The sequence below is a fragment of the Heptranchias perlo genome, chromosome 18 (genome assembly GCF_035084215.1).
Source record: "Heptranchias perlo isolate sHepPer1 chromosome 18, sHepPer1.hap1, whole genome shotgun sequence".
NCBI lineage: Eukaryota > Metazoa > Chordata > Chondrichthyes > Hexanchiformes > Hexanchidae > Heptranchias > Heptranchias perlo.
The window spans coordinates 20,538,725-20,561,019 of NC_090342.1; the positions used below are offsets into that span (position 1 = coordinate 20,538,725).

The 22,295-nt window shown below is 40.7% G+C and overlaps 1 protein-coding gene across 1 annotated transcript in view; it reads left to right on the top strand.

Annotated features, from left to right (window-relative positions):
* Positions 1 to 22,295, top strand: part of msrb3 (methionine sulfoxide reductase B3) — a 103,923-nt gene that overhangs the window by 12,348 nt on the left and 69,280 nt on the right. The window contains exon 2 of the mRNA XM_068000058.1: positions 10,064 to 10,242. Coding sequence (XP_067856159.1) covers positions 10,131 to 10,242 — 112 coding nt within the window. The 5' untranslated portion in view covers positions 10,064 to 10,130. The remainder of the gene's footprint in view (positions 1 to 10,063; positions 10,243 to 22,295) is intronic.

Below are 22,295 nucleotides of genomic sequence, written 5' to 3' on the forward strand. Positions count from 1 at the left end.
TATGTGATGGATTTCAAGACCAATACGTTGAGGAACCAACTGGAGAACAGGCGATCCTAGACTGGGTATTGTGCAATGAGAAAGGATTAATTAACTGTCTTGTTGTGAGGGGTCCCTTAGGGAAAAGCGACCATAACATGATAGAATTCCTCATTAAGATGGTGAGTGAAGTAGTTGAATCCGAAACTAGGGTCCTGAATCTAAATAAAGGAAATTATGAAAGTATGAGGTGCGAGTTGGCTATGATAGATTGGGGAACTTTACTTTACTAAAAGTGATGACGGTGGATAGGAAATGGCTAATATTTAAAGAATCTGTGCGGGAATTACAACAGTTATTCATTCCTGTCTGGTGCAAAAATAAAACAGGAAAGGTGGCTCAACCATGGCTTACAAAAGAAATTAGGGATAGTATTAGATCCAAAGAGGCGGCATATAAAATTGCCAGAAAAAGCGGCAAGCCTGCGGATTGGGAGCAGTTCAGAATTCAGCAAAGAAGGACAAAGAGATTGATTAAGAGGGGAAAAATAGAGTATGAGAGTAAACTAGCAGGGAACATAAAAACTGTCTGTAAAAGCTTCTATAAATATGTCAAGAGAAAAAGATTAGTGAAGACAAATGTAGGTCCTTTACAGTCAGAAATGGGGGAAATTATAATGGGGAACAAAGAAATGGCAGAACAATTAAGCACATACTTTGGTTCTGTCTTCACAAAGGAGGACACAAATAACCTGCCAGAAATGTTAGGGAACCAAGGGTCTAGTGAGAGGGAGGAACTGAAGGAAACCAGTATTAGTAAAAAAAAATAGTGCTAGGGAAATTAATGGGGCTAAAGGCTGACAAATCCCTGGGGCCTGATAATCTACATCCCAGAGTACTAAAGGAAGTGGCCCTGGAAATAGTGGATGCATTGGTGGTCATCTCCCAAAATTCTATAGACTCTGGAACAGTTCCTACAGATTGGAGGGTGACAAATGTAACCCCACTATTTAAAAAAGGAGGGAGAGAAAAAACACGGAATTACAGACCAGTTAGCCTGACATCAGTAGTGGGGAAAATGCTAGTGTCTATTATAAAAGATGTGATAACAGAACACTTGGAGGACATTAACGGGATTGGACAAAGTCAGCATGGATTTATGAAAGGGAAATCATGCTTAACAAATCTACTGGAGCTTTTTGAGGATGTAACTAGCAGAATAGATAGGGGAGAACCAGTGGATGTGGTGTATTTGGATTTTCAGAAGGCTTTTGATAAGGTCCCACACAAGAGGTTAGTGTGCAAAATTAAAGCATATGAGATTGGGGGGAATATACCGGCATGGATTGAGAATTGGTTGACAGACAGGAAACGGAGAGTCGGAATAAACAGGTCTTTTTCCGGTTGGCAGGCAGTGACTAGTGGGGTACCGTAGGGATCAGTGCTTGGGCCCCAGCTGTTCATAATATATATCAATGATTTGGATGAGGGAACTAAATGTAACATTTCCAAGTTTGCGGACGACACAAAGCTGGGATGGAATGTGAGCTGTGAGGAGGATGCAAAGAGGCGCCAATGTGATTTAGACAAGTAGGGTGAGTGGGCAAGAACATGGCATGGATAAATGTGAGGTTATCCACTTTGGTTGTAAAAACAGAAAGGCAGATTATTATCTGAATGGTGATAGATTGGGAAAAAGGGAGGTGCAACGAGACCTGGGTGTCCTTGTACACCAGTCGCGGAAAGCGAGCATTCAGGTGCAGCAAGCAGTTAGGAAGGCGAATGGTATGTTGGCGTTCGTTGCAAGGTGATTTGAGTAAAGGAGCAGGGATGTCTTACTGCAGTTATACTGGGCCTTGGTGAGACCACATCTGGAGTATTGTGTGCAGTTTTGGTCTCCTTATATGAGGAAGGATGTCCTTGCCATGGAGGGAGTGCAACAAAGGTTTACCAGACTGATTCCTGGGATGGCAGGACTGACGTATGAGGAGAGATTGGGTCGACTAGGCCTATATTCACTAGATTTTGGAAGAATGAGCGGTGATCTCATCAAAACATACAAAATTCTAACAGGACTGGACAGACTAGATGCAGGGAGGATGTTTCCGATGGCTGGGGAATCCAGAACCAGGGGTCACAGTCTCAGGATACGGGGTATGCCATTTAGAACCGAGATGAGGAGAAATTTCTTCACTCAGAGGGTGGTGAACCTGTGGAATTCTCTACCACAGAAGGCAGTGGAGGCCAAGTCATTGGATGTATTCAAGAAGGAGATGTATATATTTCTTAATGCTAAAGAGATCAAGGGATATGGGGAAAAAGCGGGAACAGGGTACTAAGTTGGACGATCAGCCATGATCATTTTGAATGGTGGAGCAGACCCAAAGGGCCGAACGGCCTACTCTTGCCCCTATTTTCTATGTTTCTATCCCTGATTTTCTTCGCTCCACTGTTGGCAGCCGTGCCTTTAGCTGCCTCAGCCCTAAGCTCTAGAATTCCCTCACTAAACCACTCTGCCTCTCTACCTCCCTCTCTACCTTTAAGACACTGCTTAAAACCTACCTCTTTGTCACCTGTCCTAATATCTCCTTATGTGGCTTGGTGTCAAATTTTGTTTGATGACGCTCCTGTGAAGATTCTTGTGACATTTTACTACGTTAAAGGCACTGCATAAATGCAAGTTGTTGTTGTTGATGCAGGTAAAATTAATCCAGAGTTAGGCTGGGAAACACTCAAGGTGGGCCAGTACTGAACTTGCACTAATGCATGCTGCTGAGGGGAGAGCAGGGAACGTCAGCAAAGAACATAAGAAATAGGAGCAGGAGTAGGCCAATCGGCCTCTCGAGCCTGCTCCGCCATTCAATAAGATCATGGCTGATCTGATCCTGACCTCAAATCTAAATTCATGTCCAATTTCCTGCCCGCTCCCCGTAACCCCATTCCGTTTACTTCTAGGAAACTGTCTATTTCTGTTTTAAATTTATTTAATGATGTAGCTTCCTGGGGCAGCAAATTCCACAGACCTACTACCCTCTGAGTGAAGAAGTTTCTCCTCATCTCAGTTTTGAAAGAGCAGCTCCTTATTCTAAGATTATGCCCCCTCGTTCTTGTTTCACCCATCCTTGGGAACATCCTTACCGCATCCACCCGATCAAGCCCCTTCACAACCTTATATGTTTCAATAAGATCGCCTCTCATTCTTCTGAACTCCAATGAGTAGAGTCCCAATCTACTCAACCTCTCCTCATATGTCCGCCCCCTCATCCCCGGGACCATCGTTGGAACCAAAATGTAGATAGGTAGGGCTTGCTGTTATTTACATGAACTGAAGCTAATTAGAGGTTATAAAGGCATTTGCAAAGGAATTGGGCAACAAAACCAATTCAATAATTGAAACTCCAGACAAGTATTTCGAAACGAGCATTAGGCCTCTCTGAAAAAACATTTCCCAAGGATTTACAACACCTTGCATGCAGCTTTATATATTGGAATGAACTTTTTTTTTCTGAATTGTTTAATTAAGGGGATACACTACAGGCCAGAAACAGGAACAGAGAGTCTGGGGCGGGGGGGAATATACAGCAGGAAGTGGTTGTGGAGTTGGGGTAGGGCAGAGTCATGATAGGATTCAAGGACAAACATTTTAAATTTGAGGAATTGGGGAATGGGGAGCCAGTGTAAAGTAGTCCAGGACAGGAATAATGCAACAGAGCTTTGCACAAGTTTCAAGCTTGTGGTGGATAGGAGATCAGCAAGCAGAATGTTGGAGTAGTTGAGTCCAGAGGTGACAAAGTAGTTATCAGGATTTCAGCGGCAGAGGTGGGGTGGAGGCGGGCAATGGTTACAGGGTGTAAGTAAACTCAGTGTTGGAGTGATATGGGTTCTGAAGCCTAACAAGGTTGTTAACAGTCAGGTATAGCCTGAGACGCATGCTCCACCCAATTGATGAATTTGCAACGGGGTCCTAAAACAGGCGTTGGAGCCCTGATTTGCACATTCAAGGTGCCTGACGCTTGTTTCAGACAGGCGCTGTAGAATTCGCTGGCTTCCCATCTGGTAGTCAGCGCATGTCCGGGGCAGATTGTGCAAACAAAAGCTACAACAGGGTCTCTTCTCTACTGAAACTGAACACTTCCACTTCCCCAGATGCTTTATGGCATATTATTGTCTCTCTCTTAAAGTCAGATCAATTCTGGCTTTAACTATACCCTCCAAGTAGTTGCAAATACTGTATGTCTTACTATAACAATAATGAATGAAAATGAGCACCATGACACTTTTTTCCCCCCACTCCTGCACTTTGCCCTGTTGGACAAATAAGAATACACTTTTTTTTCTTTTCTGTTTCAATTTAGAAATATTATCTGGTTCTGTCAGTTTCTTCAACTCTATTTTGAAACATTCAGCAGCAGAAAAATGCACAGTCTGTTTTGGCATAAAATTCATGAATAATTTCATTAATCTGCTATTCTGAGTCTTTGCCCACCTTAGCACAAACTAGAAGGTTGAAACAGAATCTTCAGTCAGTCTTGTCAACAGGGTGTCACATGGACCACATCATACAACCTCCTGTATTTAGGAAGGTAGGCCTGATGATGCAGAGGAGGAGCCATGTGTTTTCCATTTTTAAAATTAACTAATGTAAGTGGTATTTTAGAATTCACATAGCTGAATTGTACTTTTTTTTATTTGTTCAATAGATTTGGGTGTCGCTGGCAAGGCCGGCATTTATTGCCCATCCCTAATTGCCCTTGAGAAGGTGGTGGTGAGCCGCCGCCTTGAACCGCTGCAGTCCGTGTGGTGAAGGTTCTCCCACAGTGCTGTTGGGCAGGGAGTTCCAGGATTTTGACCCAGCGATGATGAAGGAACGGCGATATATTTCCAAGTCGGGATGGTATGTGACTTGGAGGGGAACGTGCAGGTGGTGGTGTTCCCCATGTACCTGCTGCTCTTGTCCTTCTAGGTGGTAGAGGTCGCGGGTTTGGGAGGTGCTGTCGAAGAAGCCTTGGCGAGTTGCTGCATTGCATCCTGTGGATGGTACATACTGCAGCCACTGTGCGCCGGTGGTGAAGGGAGTGAATGTTTAGGGTGGTGGATGGGGTGCCAATCAAGCGGGCTGCTTTGTCCTGGATGGTGTCGAGCTTCTTGAGTGTTGTTGGAGCTGCACTCATCCAGGCAAGTGGAGAGTATTCCATCACGCTCCTGACTTGTGCCTTGGAAATGGTGGAAAGGCTTTGGGGAGTAAGGAGGTGAGTCACTCGCCGCAGAATTCCCAGCCTCTGACCTGCTCTTGCAGCCACAGTATTTATATGGCTGGCTGGTCAATGGTGACCCCCAGGATGTTGATGGTGGGGGATTCAGCGATGGGAATGCCGTTGAATGTCAAGGGGTGGTGGTTAGATTCTCTCTTGTTGGAGATGGTCATTGCCTGGCACTTTTCTGGCGTGAATGTTACTTGCCACTTATGAACCCAAGCCTGGATGTTGTCCAGGTCTTACTGCATGCGGGCTCCGACTGCTTCATTATTTGAGGGGATGCGAATGGAACTGAACACTGTGCAATCATCAGCGAACATCCCCATTTCTGACCTTATGATGGAGGGAAGGTCATTGATGAAGTAGCTGAAGATGGTTGGGCCTAGGACACTGCCTTGAGGAACTCCTGCAGCAATGTCCTGGGGCTGAGATGATTGGCCACCAACAACCACTACCATCTTCCTTTTTGCCAGGTATGACTCCAGCCACTGGAGAGTTTCCCCCCTGATTCCAATTGACTTCAATTTTACTAGGGCTCCTCGGTCAAATGCTGCCTTGATATCAAGGGCAGTCACTCTCACCTCACCTCACCTCTGGAATTCAGCTCTTTTGTCCATGTTTGGACCAAGGCTGTAATGAGGTCTGGCGCCGAGTGGTCCTGGCGGAACCCAAACTGAGCATCGGTGAGCAGGTTATAGGTGAGTAAGTGCCACTTGATAGCACTGTCGACGACACCTTCCATCACTTTGCTGATGATTGAGAGTGGACTGATGGGGCGGCAATTGGCCAGATTGGATTTGTCCTGCTTTTTGTGGACAGGACATACCTGGGCAATTTTCCACATTGTCAGGTAGATGCCAGTGTTGTAGCTGTACTGGAACAGCTTGGCTAGAGGTGCAGCTAGTTCTGGAGCGCAAGTCTTCAACACTACAGCCGGGATGTTGTCGCGGCCCATAGCCTTTGCTGTATCCAGTGCACTCAGCCGTTTCTTGATATCACGTGGAGTGAATCGAATTGGCTGAAGACTGGCTTCTGTGATGTTGGGGATATTGGGAGGTGGCCAAGATGGATCATCCAATCGACACTACTGGCTGAAGATGGTTGCGAACGATTCAGCCTTGTCTTTTACACTGAGGATGGGGATGTTTACAGAGCCTCCTCTTCCCGTTAGTTGTTTAATTGCCCACCACCATTCATGACTGGATGTGGCAGGACTGCAGAGCTTTGATCTGATCCGTTGGTTGTGTAATCGCTTATGTCTGTCTATAGCATGTTGCTTCCGCTGTTTAACATGCATATAGTCCTGAGTTGTAGCTTCACCAGGTTGGCACCTCATTTTTAGGTACGCCTGGTGCTGCTCCTGGCATGCTCTTCTACACTCCTCATTGAACCAGGGTTGATCCCCTGGCTTGTTGGTAATGGTAGAGTGAGGAATATGCTGGGCCATGAGGTTACAGATTGTGCTGGAATACAATTGTGCTGCTGCTGATGGCCCACAGCGCCTCATGGATGCCCAGTTTTGAGCTGCTAGATCTGTTCTGAATCTGTCCCATTTAGCACGGTGGTAGTGCCACACAACACGTTGGATGGTGTCCTCAGTGCGAAGATGGGACTTCATCTCCACGAGGACTGTGTGGTGGTCACTCCTACCAATACTGTCATTGACAGATAGATTGGTGACGATGAGGTCAAGTAAGTTTTTCCCTCGTGTTGGTTTGCTCACCACCTGCCGCAGGCCCAGTCTAGCAGTTATGTCCTTCAGGACTTGGCCAGCTCGGTCAGTAGTGGTGCTACCGAGCCACTCTTGGTGATGGACATTGAAGTCCCCCACCCAGAATACATTCTGTACCCTTGATACCCTCAGTGCTTCCTCCAAGTGGTGTTCAACATGGAGGAGGACTGATTCATCAGCTGAGGGAGGGCAATAGGTGGTAATCAGCAGGAGGTTTCCTTGCCCATGTTTGACCTGATGCCATGAGATTTCATGGGGTCCAGAGTCAATGTTGAGGTCTCCTAGGGCCACTCCCTCCTGACTGTATATTACTGTACCGCCACCTCTGGTGTGTCTGTCCTGCCAGTGGGACAGGACATACCCAGGGATGGTGATGGAAGAGTCTGGGACGTTGGCTGAAAGGTATGATTCTGTGAGTATGGCTATGTCAGGCTGTTGCTTGACTAGTCTGTGGGACAGCTCTCCCAATTTTGGCACAAGTCCCCAGATGTTAGTGAGGAGGACTTTGCAGGGTCATAGAGTTATACAGCACGGATAGAGGCCCTTCGGCCCATCGTGTCGACTGGTCTTGGTTTGCCTTTGTCATATCCGGTGCCTAGCGGTCCGATGCCGGGTAGTCTGTCCGGTTTTATTCTTATGGTGACTTTTTTTAGCAAGATTTTACAACTGAGTGGCTTGCTGGGCCATTTCAGAGGGCAATTAAGAATCAACCACATTGCTGTGGGTCTGGAGTCACATATAGGCCAGATCGGGTAAGGACAGCAGGTTTCCTTCCCTGAAGGACATTAGTGAACCAGATTTTTACGACAATCCGGTAGTTTCATGGCCACCATTACTGATACTAGTATTTTAATTACAGACTTTATTTAATTAATTGAATTTAATTAATTGAATTTAAATTCCCCAGCTGCCGTGGCGGGATTTGAGCTCATGACTCCGGATTATTAGTCCAGGCCTCTGAAAGTTGCTTTCAAAACTTTATAATTTTAGTGTCTGGAAGCCCATTTAGGAAGCATTAGTCCTTTTAAGAAATTTGCTAAGACTCTGGATGTTTGTGTGACACTATATTACTCAAATTTTGGAGGAAGTGCAATGTTATTTTGGATAAAACTTTATTCCAGTCTCCCATTCACAAAAGTTATTGGATCTAATCTTCTTGAAGAAATGGTCATGTTGAATGAAGTAGTAACTTGTATTATTCACCAGAATATTATCTGTATTAAGCATTTTGCAACAGAGAAGGCTGAGGAGATTTAATGGAGGTTTTTAAAATGATGAAGTGTTTTGATATGCTGAATAAGGAAAGACTATTTCCTGTAATTGGAGAGTCAGTGATGAGGGGTCATTAATTTAAAATTATCATGAGAGGAAAGATGTTTGGAGAAATTCCTTTACTCAGAGGGCTGTTGGAACATGGAATGCTTTACCAAAGGGAATGGTTGGAATCGAGACCATTGCATCTTTCAAGGGAAAGTTAGGAGAAGTATTTGGATCTGTAACAAAGTGTGATACTTTGGGAATGTGACAAGTGCCAGATGTAAAACTTTTACATATGCTGGCTGATCTCCCATGGCATTATTCATGGTGATTTGGAAGTTTCTCTGTTTTATAAGGAAGAGCATGTATGATGTAATGTAGAATGATTATTGAATAAGTTAGGAGTATTTTAAATGCTGGTTAAAAATAAATAAATGTGAAATTGATTCCATATGCATATACAATATTGAAATTAAATTTATCTAATTAATTGAAAAAATATTTAAAAGTGTGTGTATATATAGGGTTTATATAATTTTAGAGGATTCAGAATAAAGGGAGTGTTCATTTAAAATAAATGACTTGAAAGATTCTTGTATATAATTTAGAGTAGTATACAGAACTCCATGGGTATATTTTTATAACTTATACGAAGTATTTTTGTATCCATTTATCGAGGCGGCGATTGGGAGAGGGGAGTGAGGTGGCGATCGGGAAGGGGGTCGAGCACTGCTGCTCCTCCCGGCTCCATATTCAGACAAGTATTTTTAAAATACGTACCTTTTTGGTGGTGGCCTGCAGTGGTCCCTTTAAGGACCGCTGTTTAGGCCGTATGTAGACCTGGTTTTCTTGAACACAGCCAGCCCAACACCGGCTGCGTTCAGGGCAAACCAATTTGGTAAATGAAGCATCAAACAAGCATTAGGCCCATTATTTGCACATGGAACGGGACTAACACAGATCCAATCTCCAACCCGAAGCTCTGCACAGGGCCCCTCAAGGCAGACGCCGCCCCAACAGTGAGTGTTGTCAGGCTATTCAATTGTGAGGGGCATCTTAGCTCAACCTCACCTGCCATTCACACACATGCAAGTGTTGCAGGGATCCCTGGCTGATTTTATTTCCTCCCCCATTAGCTTGGAGACATTGATATCAATTGATTTTAAAATAAAATTGTTGGACTTTGTTGGACAATTGTTTGGACAAATTGTTTGAGCTTCGGGTTGGAGATTGGATCTGTGTTAGTCCCGTTCCATGTGCAAATAACCTGGTGTTGTAAGATTCCTTACATTTGTCCACCCCAGTCCATCACCAGCATCTCCACATCATCGATATCAATTGAAGCACTGCTGGCTGGCATTAGCTAACTCAAGGCAGTACATGGACTGAATCTAGGAACCTCAATATGAATTTACTTACTGAGTTGTTGTAGTAGCTGAAGATCTTTCAGTTAAACCTATTGTTTACTGGCCTATGTTTTTCATTTAAATAACAGCAATAAAGGCATTAATCTAGGATGCAAAGGCAAATGTCAACCTTTGAAAGTTCAGTGGGTTTAGTATAATTGGTTGTGCAGTGTGAATAAATGCACATTACTGAAGAAATGTGCACAGGAATAACCTACAACATTATGTACATCTATGCAAACCTAAACTTTGGTGAGTTTACTAATCCTGTCTTGTAATGTTCACTTTCACCAGTAGATGGACCTTGTTTTACCAGCACCGTGGACAGATTATATTAACTATAAATCACCCAGTTCAAGTACGCTGGAACCCCAGTACTGGGGCACACTGCCTATTAATTGCAAAATACATCCTTGTTCTTTGCCTGACCTGCAGAGTGACATCACTGCCTCTCTTCCTGTTGCACTGTAGCCGCCTGACCCACAGGCTTGACACAAGCCAGATGGCTTCGATTGGTAGGCGCACAGGCTGCCTGGTACTGCAATTGATGATACCGAATAGGAAGACCTTTTATGATCAGCTGCGGGGACTGAGTAAGACTGCAGCTCTTCTAGGTAATTGCACATCACTGAACACTTTCATTTTCACAACAGGCTCTGCGAAAGTCACAGAATATTTTGTTCTAGTGTAGCTTTTTGTTTCATTTTTAATTGTCATTTGTGTTTGTTCACAATAAATAGACTTCCCACAGTGGAATGTTCCTCTGTGCCCTTTGTTTTGCTGCAACAGTCATTTTGAAGTTGACATGTTTACTTTTATTTAATGGCTCGTTGATGCTGTTCATTGTGACACTTAATTTTGTTTCCATTTTCTCTCCTTGTAAAAACAGGAAAAATTGTTTTGGTTTTGCAGTAAGTCAGCTTTAAGATGTCAGAGTTAACATAAGCATTTTTCTTTCAGACACACTCCAGAATGACTGCACAGTATGTTTGTCTGTATAAATAATTGTTTTGCTCCTCAGAAGGTGGCGAGACTCCAGAGATGCCTTTGCTCTTTGTCTGTGAAAACACAAGACAAAGTTACTTTGAACATTCATTTGTCCATGAATGCCCCATATTCAGTTTTGCCACCTGTTTTCATCTACTTGCTCCAGAGTAATGTATAAATAATAAACATTGCTTTTTCACTTGTAAACATTCAACTGGAGTCACACCAAAGAAACCAAGCTATTGGTTTACTGTGACTTTGAATTATCTGTTTATAGCATAAAAATATCAGAATTTTCTGAATATTGTCTAAATAACGTGCATGCTGTCATCATTTTAATGTTTAATGTGACTTTTTTTTTGTTTCCCTACTTAGCTGTTGTTCCCTGCTTCTTGCCTCTTATTTCTTGGTGGAAGTACCCCAGTGATGTCTGCATTTAACCTGCTGCATTTGGTGACAAAGAGCCAGCCAGTAGCCCTTCGTGCTTGTGGGCTTCCCTCAGGTTGAATGTGTGCTGCATGCCGTGTGTCTTGCAAACTTTGGGTGCTGTTAGCAAAATGAAGAGGGTAATTCTGCTGTATAAAATTCTGGATTATTGGAGTGACACTGACCCTTGTTTTAGTTTCGCAGAATTTGTCTTTGAAGCCAGAAGTAAGCAATAAATCACTGCTTTGAGTGTACACATTGTCCCCATTTTAAAAAGCCAAAGTAACATTTACCAGCTCCCCCTTGTCTATATATTATCTTTCCTTACTCATGATGGTATCTTCCTGTTCTGAAATGCAGGGACAGCCCTCAGATCCTGAGAAAACTTACTGTTATCATCATTGCTACTTGAGATGCTATTCCCTGTCTTGACAGCATCTTGACAGTGTTACTATTCTCATTTTTAAAAGTGCTGAAAAAAAGACATTTTATTTCATACATAGAGATTCCAAAACAATGTCAAATGGCATTAAATATTGCATTGTGGCAAATATATAAACTAAAATATAAAATTATTTTACAGTTCTCAAAGTTAGGAAAAACTCTGATGTTCTAAGGGGGAAATGCTATTAATATATTTTCTTGGTGCAACACTATTTACTATCTTGGCAGTGTTATGATCTTGAGAAATACTAAAAATAATTTTCAGATTTTATTTTTTGATGTTTTACACCAGTGAAAACTAAAAACACTGTTACATTACGTATCACTGGATACTCTGTGCTGGATTCCAGAAGCATTTTTAATGCAAGCTGGGCAATATTATATACTGCATGCTATAGTACTGGGTGATGGTACATCCCAAATGTTTTTTCAGTGCTCAGAAAGACCATCACAACAGCTCTTGTGATTTATAGAAAAGAACAATAAAAATGCACAGCTGTAAACGAGTCTCTGGTAATGTTTTAAAGCATACCTAAAAAGTTGTTTTTCATTCAGCTTGTGCACCACTTACTCATGAGGGAAAAGCACCAGTGATGTTGAATCAACTTTAATCTTCCTCACTTGTGCATGCACTACTTGTCACATCACAGGTCAGAAGTCATTAAGTGGTAGCAATTTGATGCCCTCAAAGTACGTCATTTCACTATGGAAAACGTGAGCAGTTTCAATTTGAATAGGTTGAATATCTTAAGGAACCAGGTTGCAGTTTAAATTTTTTTAAGAAGATGGGGCTGGAAACACTGAGCAGGTCAGGCAGTATCTGGGGAGAGAACCGACTAGATGGTTTGGGTGTGAACCCTTCCTCAAAATTGGAGAACCTATAATATTTTCCCTTGAAAAATGCCAAGCAAAAATAGATTTTAAAAAAGTAGACCTAACCCATTAATACAGTCCACTGAGGTGGGAGCCAGGAGGATCACACATATACTTGATGTGTGGATTGAGATGTTAATCAAGACAGCCTGGTCAGAGAAAATCTTGCACCCTCTGAGACTGAACCAGAGGAAGCTCATCTAGTCATTACTAGTGGCCCACTACCAGTAGCTGGTCGGCATGTTGAGTGTGGCCTCCCCGTGTTTAATATCAGCAATGTGGAACGCATACCATCCCACTTGAATAGGGTAATTGTCAAGATAGCAGTGGCAAAAGTAGAGACCACCAGGCATTGATACAATAGGCAAGCTTACCAGCAGACAGCAACATCACTGCCACTCTCTGAAATCAGTCTCTTGGTTTATCCATGACTCAAGTTCACTCACTACCACAACATATATATGACATCTGGAAATTTGTCTTAAGGTTTGGGCACATCTCAATATCAATATAATCAATATTTTTAAAATAAGGAGAGACTTGAGAGACTGGGACTATTTCCACTGGAACAGAGAAGGCCAAGAGGAGAGCTCTTGATAGGGTGAGTAGGGAAAGTCTATTGATGAGTCAATGATGAAGGGTCATCAATTTAAAATTGTCACTAAGAGTGAGGAAAAAGGTTAGGAAAATGTTCTTTATACACTGTTGTTGGAGCATGTAATGCTTTGTTACAGGGAGTGGTTGAGGTAGAGACCGTTGGATATTAATATTTTAAGGGAAAATGTTTGAAGCCGAGGAAGATACAGGGCTATTGGGAATGAGTAGGGCTGCTATATGAATACCTTCTATACCAATACTTCGTGTTCTGAATCAGAAGGGTATAACTTAATACCAATCTTCCAGCCCCCACTGATTTGACTCTTGTCAATCCCCACGAATTTCACACCATGCACATTTACTTGCAAAAGTGGACAGAGGGGTTGATTTTGATCTTTGGGCAACCGACCAGCACAGCTCACTGGCCAGTTGCGTGGCCTCGAACTCGTTTACATCGGGCCGGCGAGCTACTGGAGTGTCAAATGGGCATCCCGATGCAGCTTGCCTGATTGTGGCCTACCAATATCAGGCCGCCCTAGCCCGCCAGCAAGGTAAGTTCTGGGGGTGGGGGGGGGCGGTCCCAGGGTGGCAGAGGCCCAGATTCCTGCCCCTCTGGACCCCACAAAAATAATTACAAATTTACCCTTGCTGGGCCTCTTTGATTCCATCACCACTGGAACTGTTTGGAGTGTGCACGGATAATTATATTTTGAAAATTCATTAAATACCACGTTTGCCCACTTGTAAAATAATATATTTTTTTCTGCCAATTTATTCCCATCGTCTCCCAAAGCACTGACACATTGTTGGGGTATGATTCCAGGATCATTGGTTGCCCTCCAGTAACTCACCCAAGTGGCCATTCTTCATGTGAGCCTGGACAGTGAAAGTTGATAAGATATTTGACTTTGAGACCACCACAGCTGAACCAGATCCTGGTCTCATTTAAGAACTATGCATTTTCTAGTAGGGATTACTGAATGGAAATCAGGAGGAGGAACTCTACCTGATTTTCACCGCTCCCTCCATCCAGGGGATACTGAGGCTAATTATAGTACCCATTACTGCTGCTCTGATAGATCTGCATAGACTGGAAATTGAACCTGGGACCTTCTTGAAACTTTTATGATTTAGCTAACTACTGGCTTAACCAGCTGAGCCATCAAGGAAGGCACTATGTTATGATTTAAAGTTCATGGGTACATTGACCTACATATTATCATAAACAGCAGCAATTCAGAGATTTGCTTATACAATCAACTCTTGGTCTAGTAGATATTGCATTACAAGCAGTACAGTAACTAAGTTAACATTAAATTTTACATTATCCTCTGCATTCCTTCAGTATGGTCCCAGCTTCCAATTAAGCAAGTATTATTGTGCATTGCTGATAACTAGTGCATGCCAGGGCTGAACTTGTCAATCTCATTATTATTGAAAATATATTATGGTACCGAATACCATGTTTAGTTTTACAAAAGAATTTTTTTGCTTAAATGTATTTATTTTGTTGCCGTGAAACTTTAGAAAATCCAGTAGATGGCATAGGTGAGTGACTTTTAGATTGCACTAACATGCAACTAACAAGCACATTGAAGGAACTATTGAATTTTAGAATACAGGCATATTAGTCAAAATTATTTAGCCATTTATTGAAAGCTACTAATGTATCAGCAGAGTTTTTCTTGTTTATTTCATTGCACAGTAAATATAAAATAATAAATGGATTAGAATGAGTTTTAATGACAAACTGCAATAGTGGAATGATCTGAATAATCATGAGAACCGAGAGATTGAATTATAACTTTAATGTACACTCCCAATAATGTATTTACAGTGCTTCTATTTTGAGTGTTGCTGTATGAGCTGGTATCTTCTTTTACCATCATCAGATTTAACAGTACTTGCATTTGTCTTCTGTTGTGCCACAGTTTGTTGTTCATGTTCAAATCATCCATTAGGAAGAGGGAGATGACAGAGCAATATGACTAAAGTATTGTGATACAAAACACATTCTTATGGCAGGAAAGTAATATTTTACTAGAAAGTTATAGAAGAAAAATGTTGCTTGTATTTTATTTTGGAGTGTATAGCAGCAGTAGAGCATTTGATAGTAAAAATGCATCTGTCAGTACTTGGAAATGAGCAAGAATCATAAATTCTCCAGAGAAGCCACTTTAATTTTGGAATCCTTAGCAGGCTGGAAAAAGGAGGTTCGCTATCTTGATCTGTAATGCTCAGAGGAGTTCAATAAAAGGAAGTGAACACTGTTATATTTATTTCAAAGCATTTTCTACAGCAGACTGCCCCTCTGTAAATGCAGCACTGCATACTTTGGTTTTCCTTTTTGTTGTGTTTTGCATTATAATTGTCTCCAGTTATTTGCTTAATTATTCACTACTTTCTGCTAATTAAATGCATGCTGCTACTTGGAACACTTGCTTCCCTGTATGTAACAGTTCTCACAGTGAGGTTAATATGATTAGAATTTGGTGGGGGTGGGGGGTGGGGGGGAAGGAAAGACAAAGGAAATTGTTCATAAAAATAATTTGATAACTCAATATTTGGCTTTTCATCCATACTAACATAATAAGGTGAACACTGAAGAGGTCCTTTATTGCAGCATCAGGTAAATAGTAAGCACCTAGAAATTTTCTTTAAAAATGTTTCTGATTAGACTTCTTTTATCCTTAAGATTAGCCTACCAACTTGATCTAAACCATCTACTTTCCTGTCACCTCACGTTTGTCCAGAGATTTTAACATTAAAATGCAAATACTAGTCAATGGGCACATGGCCTACTGCACAATAAAAGAGAAAAAATGGTATGGATGCTTTGCATTTCCTGACTTTAAAAGCATTACAATCGGTGGTTAAGTTTTTCAAATTCGACATCCACATAGTTTTTTCCCCTGTTTAATCTTTTGAAATTAAATACTTTGGAAGTATTTAAATCCTCTAATACAGAAGCTGTTTTTCCACTTTTGTTTGCAAAGCAAAAGGTCCCTCACAGTAGTTGTCCATTGTGAAAAATTCCATTTCGTTCTGCAGATGCATATTGTTGAAGAAAGCTATTGGTGCCTTAATGGCCCTTTGCAAGTAGCAAATGGTCCTGTGTTTCCTCTCCAAACTGCGCCCACTTTTGAAGCTGCTTTATACAAATGTTCATTGAAATATGTTGCCTTGAAACTTTCAAGATAGTTTCAACAAATTAATTGTTTTTGAAATTTTTATCACCTATATTGTAAATAGGATTTGGTACAGTTGAGAAAGTCCCATAATGTTATTTAAAGTAGCATCAGCAAAGATGTGTTGGGTTCAGTGTTGAGGGTATAATGCAAAATCATTCTGTAAGCATCTCAAATAATTGCAGGTGCTCACTCACTCTATTGAGATAAACATGTGTACAATAGTATATCTTTCAAATAAATATAATTTTTTTGGAACAGTCAATAACAAAATCAATGATCAGAAATAACTAATTTTTATTAACTGTAGTGAAACAAACTGAAAAATGTACTTTTAATTGAATGTCTAGTTTTCATCTTAACCTATATTCTCATTAAGGAAGTCTCCTCCCCGACCGCCCCCACTCCCTTTGCACCTTGCGTCCAACAAAGAGGTGAGTTCAGGAGGGTGGTATTTGCTTTAAACCGGAACAGTTTAGTTGGTCTTTTGTGTTCATTTCTTATAAAATGTTATCATTTCCAGTAATGCTTTGAAAGCTGTTTAACATAATTATTCCTGTGCTCAGACAACAAAACTTCAGTACTCAAATAAAACCAAATTTTGTCAGTATTTTACTAATTAAGGGGGGAAACCTTGGTTAACCTTGTTATTGACCCAGTACTGTAGGAATGAATAGAGAGGAAATGGGCTTTTAGGTGATTGACAAGGTAATCTGCTTCTTATTTATGAAAATATGTAAAAATACTTGAACATCAACACAAAAAAATCATCTTTATCTGTGCGTGAACCTACAACTAAATTACTTTAGTTAGGTCAAACACATTTAGAAAGTTGTATTCAGACTTAACTCTAGCCAGTTTCAAACTTTTACATTACACTTTGACTAAAGCAGCAGTATCGTTAGAATGGCAAGGTCTGTTTTTCTTTATATAACCCAAATGGCCTGCTTTTTCTTTGCCCCCCCCCCACTCCCTTCACCACCACCACCCCCCCCCCCCCCCCTCCCCACCTCCCAAATAGGTTTTCAATTTCTCTGTAAGACTGGTAAATTAGCAGAATAGAACTTCTGAGTATTCCATACCAGAAACTGATATAGGCATTATGGAATATTTTGACAGTGAGCTATTGCTCCATTTATAAGGATAGAGGGCTTACTTATCTGAAAGTTTTTTTAAAAATAGGATGTGAATGAAGTTAACAAAAACTGAACTTAGATTGTCTAAAAGAATCCAATTAATAATTCATTCTTGTACATTCAGTTGCAAAATGGTTTACCAAGCAGAAAATTATATTATTTAAAGTTGAAAATGCTAAATGTGGAAGAAATTTTGCTAATTAGAAACTGACCTTTATATATACCAAAACCAAATAATTTGTAGGGTATGACATGAAGCACACTCTAGCAAAATTGTGTGAATACCGATTTAGTGGTTCTTGTAAGACTTAACAAAGAAACCAGGAATGAAATCTTTATCCCTCCCAAATAAGACTGAGGCTAACAAAGGAATACAGCAGTGCTCTTTGAAAGCCTGTCATTAGAATGAAGTTCTGTCACACAGTTAATGAGAAGGTTGGTAAGAGAAAATAATTGTATTTCAAATGTTCACATCAAAAGCAGTTGACTGTGCAAAATTAGAATGAATTAAAAACCTTATATTTTCCAATTATGTTGTTTGAATGTTTCAACTCCAAAAATAAAACTTAGTAAAACAAGTTTTTTTTGCTTAATAAATACTTAAATTCTTAGTCAATACTAAACAACGTGATTTTTTTAAAAAACAAAAATAAGAAACAACATAGTTGTCAGTATTTGTGTTTGGAGCTGTTTTTATGAATACTTTGTAGTAATGACTCAAGGTAAAAGTAGAAAAGCATTCAATGTTAGGAAATTGCAATCCAATACCATGTAATTTAAACCTGCAGTTGCTTCTCTTGTGGTAAATGACATACAGATGGGCAACTCTGGTCCTTGTAGTTTGTGTGCACAATTGGCCTTTTTATACAAGAACACATTTCTTAGTTACAAAAGTATTATTTGCCACCGTTTATTTTTTATGCACCTTTCCCTTTTTGTGGAAGTTCTTCTGAAAGATTAATTTTGAGCAAACTGCCTGCGTACATGTTAAACTTTTACTAAAATATGAGAGGAGAAATGAACCCTTGAGTTTACTTTCTGATTTTTCTCCCCTATTTCCCTCCTTTCCAGAAGGTAGTGTTTCCGACTCGGTAATGGCTCCTTAGGCAGGGTTGGCCCTCCGGTATCTCACCAAAGTGACATTCTTTATGTGTGCACATTGTCCATAAGTGTTAGCAGGCTATTTGACTGTAGTGACCACCATAACTGAGCTGGACTCTGATCAATATTAATGTAGATGTACTTCCAGCTAGTGAACTGGGGCAGGAATCCTGGCATTTTTTTCATTCTCCAGTCTATGGATGTTGAGACCAATTACAACACCCTCTGTAGTCTTTCTGAGGTAAAAGAACTCAGCACAGACTAGGGATCAAATCTGGGATTACATTGATCGATATGGTTTAGTACCACACTAAATCATGCATGTACTCAGTGTCTATCCGGCAAATCATCTTCATTATATGACCATCGGCTGTTAATGTTTGAGTGATATGCTGATATATTTGTGTAATAGATAAAATGTAATCCTGTGATTATATGGTCAGATGATTACCGTCAAACTCTATCTCGTACACAATAAACTAGGAAGGACTAAAATTGTACATTACCCACATTACAAATATCCAAAACTGTAAGTAACCAAAATTACTTTGGATTAAACAGTTCATTGCAATAGTTATCACACTCTACAGGAATATGAAATATAAGACTCTGCTGTGGTGGTGGGGGGGAAATTAAACTAGATAAAAAGAACCAGAGTGATTGGGCTAATAAGCCAATCAGTTGAGTAAGTCTGATCATCATGTAGTTAGGACTTATGTTTATTGAATTAATTGTGCATATATTATCTTGTCAATGTTTTATGTTCTGAAACATGGTAGGGTACAATTATCAGATACTGAGGAAAAGCCTTCAAATAATAATGTAACCCTAATTAATTAATTATGTAATTCTGCAGTGCATTAATCATAAACTATGCTAATCACATACTAGCCCTGGGATCCTGGCAAATCCAGGGAATTTCTGGCTGTCTGAGATGGCCATTTAAAAAAAAAACAAGTTTGTATTAGTAGCTTTATTATGGTAACATTGATATTATTAAAAGGCATATACAATTTAAATTGAAAACAAATGCAAAAAATTATGCTCATCCAACCTTTTCTCATTCTTTGTACCTCCTTTCTCACCTCTGTTTTATTACTTTACTTCGAACATATTCTATCCTATTTATTAGATGCCATTTTTCTTTTTATAATAAAATGAACACTTATCTGCTTCCTTCTGTCTCCTGGGCCCCAAGATCTATTTAGATTGGCCTATGGCTAAAAGTCTGAAGAAGGCTAAAGATTGACATGTCATTTCATATGTAACCAGGCCACTTTTTGGTTCATCTTAAAATGTTGAAGCACTACTGTAGGACAAATTACCTCACTGGTAGTGCCAGCAACCAGGTTCTACTGTTCTACTGTTGAAAAGATAGTATCATTGCAAAAACATTATTTTTAGTACTACCTGCACTAATGTTTTTGGTCTATCAATTATTTTCTAAGCCTAGAATGCTCATCAGATTAATCAATTTTTGATTTCCTGTTTTTGAAAAGAGGCACAATATTTGCATATGATCCAGAGTTATAATTAAATTCACATGTTTCTTCAGAGCAGTTAATCCAGCAGGTAATGCATTTCACAATTAATTTTACCTTGTGAACATACAAAACTGATTTGTGGCCCTCCTTTGTGCCCTTTCCAATGCCTCCACATCCACCATCATGTGAGGAGACCTTGCTTAATTATAAATAATGTCTGAGTCAATTTAAGACATTTCTTTCTGTGTTTTGGCTGTTTTTTAAAACTGAAATAGAATTCTGAACCTATGAAACAATCTGGCTCAAAACACTTCAGTGTAAATTATTTGAAAGTTGCAAAATAATTAATCACTGCATTTGTTTTGATATCTCTGTAGTTAAATAGCTTGCCAAAAACTCATGATAAAGATTTGAAAGAAAGAATTTGAATTTATATAGAGCCTTTCACATCCTCAAGATATTCTAAAGCACTTCACAGCCAGTGAATTATTTTGAAGTCTGCTGCCCTGTTGTTTTGTGGGAAAATATAACAGTCAATTGCGCACAGCAAGTTTCCCACAAACGGCAAATTAGATAAATGACTAGCTAATTTATTTCTTGGTGATGTTGGTAGAGGGATGAACATTCTCCAGGACACTGGGAGATCTTCTATACTCTTGGAATGGTCTCACGGGACCTTTCATGTCCACCCGAACAGGCAAATAGGGCCTCATCCGTAAGATGGAACCTCCAACAGTACAGTATTGCACTGAGGTGTGACTTCAACCCCCGAATGCTATTAATGAACCAAGCAGAGACTTTGCACATGAATAACCACCTGCACTTATACAGCATTTTTAATGTAGCAAAATGTCCCAAGATGCTTTACAGGGGGTGTGGGGGAAGAGAGGGATGAACACAGTGCAAAAATTAGGGGATAAGTGACCAAAGATGTGGTCGAAGAGATAGATTGTTGAGAATAATGTCCACTTACGCAAAGTGCCTGGAGATGCCCAGCTCTCATGGTACCATGCCCCAACAAGAATTTAATGTTCTTCGGAGGGGAGGCGAGATAATAGGTTGGAAATTTAGTGAGGAATAGAAGTCCTAAGGATGTTTCCTAAATTGAGATTTCCACTTCGATAATGGTACAGATGGGCTGAGCCTTCGACCACATTAACAACAGGTTGTGGGGTAGAAATTGGTGAGCGTTCCGCCTAATTTTCGAGTTCAAAACGGGCACTATGCATACAAATTTAGCAGCAGAACGACCTGCACCCAATCTGCACAGGTGTTGGTCCTACTGCTAAATTCGTTGGGGGCTTTTTTTTAGGTGTTCCAGGAGGATGCCTAAAACAGGCGTTGCGCCCCTTGAATGTGTTAATTGGGCGCCTAATGCCTGTTGAAGGGTCCCTTGTAGAAAATAGTCAGCGATGAGCAGGATCAGCATTATGCCTGGCCCTCGGGATTCTTCAACGAAAACTAAGTTTCAGATTTTCCCCGACACCACAGGCTTCGCGATCACCCCATCGCCCCCGACCCCCCCACCCCCCCCCCCCGGGGGCCGTAACCCGCTCCAATCCCCTTCAGGGACTCACTTGAGGGCAGGCAGCCTGACATTGATGTCCTCCCTCAGGCAAGCTGCCTTTGGAGGCTCACCCCGAATATGTTGATAAGGCCCGAGGACCAACTTCCATCGATCCTCAGACCACTTGGTTTTTTTTTTTTTATTCGTTCACGGGATGTGGGCGTCGCTGGCAAGGCCGGCATTTATTGCCCATTCCTAATTGCCCTCGAGCACATCTGCATCTGCAACGCGGGTTTGGGCTGGAAACAGGCCCAGATGAATTTTTACCTGTGTGTGCCTTCATTATTTTGCATTTACTTTGAACCAAAATGTTTATTAAATCTATTTTACAAATCTTCAGAAAATGTAGAAATATTGAATCATGGAAACAACCAAACTTCAAGGGGGTAATGGAACATTTGATCAGCTTTGCACTTTGGGGGTGATTCTCGCCCACCAACAGCACAAATTAGAAATTTGGGTATGCATTGGCCACAATTATCAGTGATTAATTTCAATGGTAAGAAAATCATGGACAATGCATACACAAATTTCTGATTTGTGCTGTTGGCAGGTGATGCTCCCTGTCAGCAGCATGGGCTCGTTTCATTGGCCCCAATATGTAAAGTTGATTCATAATTTTGAATAAATGCAAAAAGAATACATTTATGCAACCTTTTTATATCATTCATTGATATATTCAGATGATTCCCATCACAGTTAGGATTTAGTTTTTTTGCATTTTAAGTGTGTGGGTGTCTTAATGTGCCTCATCTCTGTAGAAGTAAAATCACTACCTAATGTATTCTAATATACATTTTTCTAAACTTTATGAAATATTAGCAAGAATGAATGCAGTGTAGGAAAATGTAAGTTCCTTGTCTA